This window comes from Lipotes vexillifer, unplaced genomic scaffold (assembly GCF_000442215.2).
Source record: "Lipotes vexillifer unplaced genomic scaffold, Lipotes_vexillifer_v1.1 scaffold528, whole genome shotgun sequence".
Lineage (NCBI taxonomy): Eukaryota > Metazoa > Chordata > Mammalia > Artiodactyla > Lipotidae > Lipotes > Lipotes vexillifer.
This window is the reverse complement of record NW_006794582.1, coordinates 948,409-953,737: the sequence shown is the minus strand read 5'-3', so window position 1 is coordinate 953,737 and position 5,329 is coordinate 948,409. Positions and strand designations below refer to the sequence as shown.

General features: G+C 52.2%; 1 protein-coding gene across 2 annotated transcripts in view; it reads right to left on the bottom strand.

The window, feature by feature from the left end:
• The window catches only part of ARMC12 (armadillo repeat containing 12), a 9,312-nt gene extending 6,513 nt beyond the window's left edge, over positions 1 to 2,799 (bottom strand). For both annotated transcript variants that reach the window (XM_007467257.1, XM_007467258.1), the window contains exons 1-3: positions 2,653 to 2,799; positions 1,803 to 1,948; positions 1,454 to 1,588 (exon numbers count right to left, since the gene is read on the bottom strand). In XM_007467257.1, the coding sequence (XP_007467319.1) occupies positions 1,454 to 1,588; positions 1,803 to 1,948; positions 2,653 to 2,782 (411 nt within the window). In that variant the 5' untranslated portion in view covers positions 2,783 to 2,799. The remainder of the gene's footprint in view (positions 1 to 1,453; positions 1,589 to 1,802; positions 1,949 to 2,652) is intronic.
• Positions 2,800 to 5,329: the final 2,530 nt, after the last annotated feature.

Below are 5,329 nucleotides of genomic sequence, written 5' to 3'. Positions count from 1 at the left end.
CCTCTCCCGTTGTGGAGCACAGGCTCCGGACGCACAGGCTCAGCGGCCATGGCTCACAGGCCTAACCGCTCCGTGGGATCTTCCCGGACCGGGGCATGAACCCGTGTCCCCTGCATCGGCAGGCAGACTCTCAACCACTGCGCCACCACTTATTTTTAAGTAAAATATTTTGGGAGAGAGATCATTTGCTAGAGAGAGACTTGGAGGTCAAGGAAGATGTTTTTTTGGTTTTGCCTTTTAAGATGGGAAGGAATAGAGCTTGTTGAACACTAATGGGAAGGAGCCGGGGGGAGGCCATATCAGACAGAGTTTAATCAAGGAGAGAGGCCCTCAGGGAAGCAGATGGGATCCAGGACTGAGACTAACATTGAACACAGACAGGAAGAAAGCCATTTTTTCATGGCACCAGCAGGAAAGCAGGAAGGGATGAGTAACAGGTAAGCCTGGAGGCCTAGTAGCAGGAAGCTGGGGGAACTGACATTTGGTGGCTTATATTTTCTCTGCGTGGTGGTAGTGAAGACATCAGTGGCCCAGCCACCAGCCTCAGACCAACAGAGCGTGGTCTTTGTCCCTGATTCCACGCACAGGGTTCCTAAAATCCTTGCAATTTCCTGATAGGAGTGGTTTTTGTTATTCATAATGAGCCCCTTTCCATGATCCCTGAGTTTATGCAAATGAGGCAACTCAAGGCAACTTTCAGCCCCATACCTGACCTCTGCAGAGAAGAGTGGAACCAGAGATTGAGTTCAATCACCAATGGCCAATGATTAATCAATTATGCCTACGTAACGAAACCTCCATAAATACCCTTACATGACAGGGTTTGGAGAACTTCCAGGTTGGTGAACACATCGAGGTGCTAGGAGGGTGACACACCTGGAGAAGTCATGGAAGCCCTTCCCCCATGCACCTCTTCCATTTGGCTGCTCCTCAATTCTATCTTTTATAATAAACTGGTAAGTGTAAGTAAAGCATTTTCCTGAGTTCTGTGACTCATTCTAGTGAATTATCAAGCCTGAGGAGAGGGGGCATGGGAACCTCCAAATCTACAGCTGGTCAATCAGAAGTGGGGGGCAGTCCTACAGGACTCAGCCCTAAGCTGTGGGGTCTGTACTAACTCCAGGTAGATAGTGTCAGAATTGAATTGTAGGACACCCAGTTGCTGTCGAGAGTTGGCTGTTGTCAGAAAGAACTTGGGGAATTTCTGCTGTTTGGGGTTCAGAGATACTCCTAGGGACCTAGCACAGTTTTATCCCGAGATTCAGACATTTATGACCCTACTGGGAATCTCACCACCATTTTCTCACCTACTTCCAAGGAAAAACATATTTCTGGGTTACAAACTCAGACCCAAACGAACTTCTGGTACATGACCATTCATCCTATGCCCACTAAATGGCCCATGGCTTATGGACATCTATGTGCTCTGCCCCATACTTGTCGCTGGGCTCACCTGGATTTTCAGCCTGAATTTTCTGATGCCAGAGAAAGCTTTAAGTGTGTTCAGAGCTTGGATTTTGACACTGTTGTCCTTGTCATCCAGCATGGAGCCCACCAACGTGATGTCATCATTGGTACATGCAGAGGCCTAGAGTGCGCCAGGAGAGACAGAAGAGGCGGGAGAAGCGGGTGTCCTGGTCCCCCTACCCCCCCATGTCACCAAAACCCCTCAACACAACCCCTCCCACCATCAGCCAGAGAGAGGTCCCAGGACAGTCTGGCTACTCAAGGGGGAAGAGGGAAAGATGTAGCCCCCAGGGGCCAGGCTGGCTGGGAAGGACCTCCTGCTTCCCTTCCCTTACCTCGGACTCCAGCAAGTACACACAGCGCGTGATACTGTGCAGGATCATGCTCTTGGTGTACTCATCCTGTTTGCACTCCAAACAGTTGAGGAGCCTCCGGAGCTCACCTGAGTCCCGCCCGTGCTGCTCTCGCTCAACTGCCAGGCCTAGACAGCCACCCCAGCCCAGTTCAGGCTGTGGACTCAGAAGTGAGGAAAGACGGGGTTTGGGAAGCGGTGGGAGAGAGACCTGGGGACGAGGCTGTCTTGCCTTTTCTGAAGAAAAGGCTTCTTGCTATATGCAGGACCACCATGTACAGTTGAACAGGGTGTGTATTGCACAAGGGCACCACATCTAAGGCTGTATTGTTCATATCGTAAACAAAAAAATTTTGTATGTTTACTATAACAACTTTCTGGCATATGGCAGTAATATGTAGTATTTCATCATAACTGGTATATGGCAATGATATTCCAGCAGATGGCAATACAAAGTCTTGCAGAAGTGGTTCCTTCCTCTACTTTGCACAAAGTTGTCATAGGGACTAGTGGAGGCTCTGAGAATGTAGGTCCCCCAATTTTCCCTTGGGGAGAACTGCTGATGCCAAGTTTCCAAGCAGTGGCTCCTGGATGCCAGAGTGAATGTAGAATTTAGAAACCTGCCAGATGACTCCTGAGGAGGCACTTGAGTGCCACCCACTACCTGGGGAGCTTGCGCTAGCATCTCTAGGGTGGCTCTGAGGGAGATGGAGGTGAGAAAGGGGAAGGAGAAAGGAACGTGGAGGAGTCCCCTTGGGGCCCTCCCATACGGGAGACCTGGGGAGTAGGTACCTCCTGGGGCCGAGCCCTCTCCCCAGGGCGGGGACACTCACGGGCCACGCAGATGGGTGAGGCAGAGCAGAGGGGTGGTTGACATTTTATGCCCGCCCTGATGGCCTTGTAGAGCAGGCAGATGGCCCCAGCGGCTGTAGCCAGGCTCACTACACCTTTGCAGATGTCCATTTCCCCCAGGCGCTGGGGGATGCAGCACATGCCCGAGGCCCCTAGCAAAGGCCTTCTGGAACCAGAACTCTAGCAGGGCCAGGAACCAGAACCTGGGCAACAAAGGAAACTGGGGAAACAGTGGGATGGAGGGTGGTGGTCGGGAAACGGGGCAGCCAGGGAGCTTCAGAGGCTGCAGGAAACAAAGCTTAAGACTCCAGAGGAATAAAAGGTCTGTGGGCAGGAAGGTCCTTCACATCCCTCTTTTTTAGGGGAGCCAGGCTGGTGGCTCCAGAGGCTACCTTTCCTCCATTAGATGGCAGCAGAGGCCCAATTGATGGACGGGGGCCTTTGGATGTTTTTGGGGGGACATTGGGGTGTGCCCACTGGCAGCCCTGTTCCCTCACTTCCCTGGTCCCCCCATCTTTGATCTCGTCACCATAGATCCACTTCTGAGCCTTGGGGCGTTTCTGCAGGCAGGGCCCCCCCACTTCCATCACAGGATGAAGAGGAGGCAAGTACCTTACAAAGTTTTGCAGTCTCGAGGCAAATCCATCATTTTCCAGCATCTGCATGTTCCTCTCTGTGTATATTTACCTGTTGACCAAAAGCTCCTGAGGGCAGTTGTCTCTGCGTCTCCAACATCCAGCACAGAGTCCTGCACTTAGTAGATGCTCAAGTTACGACTTCTGTCATTCTTTGAGGACTTGAGGAGAGAACGTCAGAAAATCTGGACACGGGGGCTCCAGGCCCATTTAACCAGTGTGACTCTGGAGGAGAAGGGGACTGCCCTTGCCTCGGCCTCAGTTTCTGTATTTGTAACCTGAGGGGATCCAGGTTTAACATTCTAAATCTCCAGGGTTAAACCTGGGGTAGGTCTGTGCCATTAAACCATGGAAGCCTAAATCTGGGAGTATCACACCCCATGCCCCACAACACACACACAGGGTGGGATGGGCTTTGAGGCCTCCTCTGGAGTCAGAAAATGCCACCACCTTGGAGGATGAGAACCCAACTTTGGAGGCCTCAGTCTCCACCACCTCCACCACTAGGATGGGGCAGGTGAGACCAGACCTTTCCCTTCTCCTCCCCCCACCCCCAGTGTCCCCACACCCTCTGGTCTCACCTTCCGGTACAGAACAGGGAGGAACCCAAGCCAGGCTCAGACCCAGAGCCAGCACTGAGCGGAGATGTACCAGAACAGGGCTTCAGCTGCCTGGTCTTGAGCTCCTGTTGGAAGGCTCTGGGCCCTGGGCTGCACCTGGGTTTGCAGGAGGTGGGGAAATAGGGAAACGGCATCCCCAAGGATGCTGCAGCCAGCCAGGTCTGTCCACTCAGAGCCTTCGTCCATGTCACCCTAGGCTGCAGGCAACACTCCCAGGGGGCCATTCTCTTCCTCTCTTCCTTCCCAACCCCGGCCCTCCTCAAGGGTCACTCCTGGCCCAAGGTGGATGTATGGTCAGGCCATTCAAGATGGCTGAACAGCAAGATGGCTGTTCTCTTGCTCTTTGTACACCCTCTGCTCGACCAGTCCGTTCCACCTGCGCCCTACTCACGTGAACATGTTTGCCCCCTGCCCCAGCTAGTGACTGATCTAATCCCTGCTCTACCTGCTAATTTATTAAAGGGAAACATCTGCCCTCGTGATAGTCATTAATCTGAGGGGTTGTGACTGGATGTGCCCCAGCTGGTTTCCCTGGTAACTGATAAGCCAACCTGACGTCAATTCTCCCTATAAATAGTAGTCTCCTCTACCCGAGTAGCAAAGATTGCTGCCATGGCCTGCCTGCCTGCCTGCCATAATCGGTGGGGTGTTGCCATGATTGGTGGGTCTTAACCTTTTGCTTAAGACACCCCTGTCCAATAAACCACTGATGTCTTGGTTGCTGTCTCCAGACTCTTCAATCTTGAGGCTGGGCAACTACAAGGCTTTCAGGACTGCACAGTGCAGCCCAACGACTGGGGAGCCAGCCAGGAGGCCGAAGAAGCCTTGGAGATGTCGCGAAGTAAGGACAGGGAATGGAGGGTTGCAGGGGTCATCCTGAGGTGGCCGTCCACTAGCCTATGGGGCCCTGTGGCAGCTGACTACCATGAGAGGTGTCTTTCTCTTCCATTATATTGATTCTCTTCTACTCTGTTAACTTCAGAGCCTCTTTCCAGTTTAAAAGTAGCAGCCCTATGCTGGTGGCTCATCTGACTGCATGGGGATGGCTGGTGAATACAGACCAAACGCAAGGACCTGGATTATCTACAAAAGACAAGCGTACCCCCCAGCCTCTTACCCCTAAACAGTTAGACACAGGCTTTAGAGGATATTAATTCAGGGACACTCTTGTGAATTGAACATGGCCAGTTACCTGGAAAAGTTTGGTTGGGGCCTGTGCTACAACAAAATAAGAGTACCCTTGGGCTTCTGACCCCTGCTATGGAAGCGGGCAGAGAAATGATATACAGCCTGATGGAACAACAGCTATATGCAGCTTACAACAGGTGGAAGACATTACAAAAGGCCTACCCGAGTCATCTAGCGATGCAAAAAAACACTATTTGGGGTCTAGGACAGCTGTG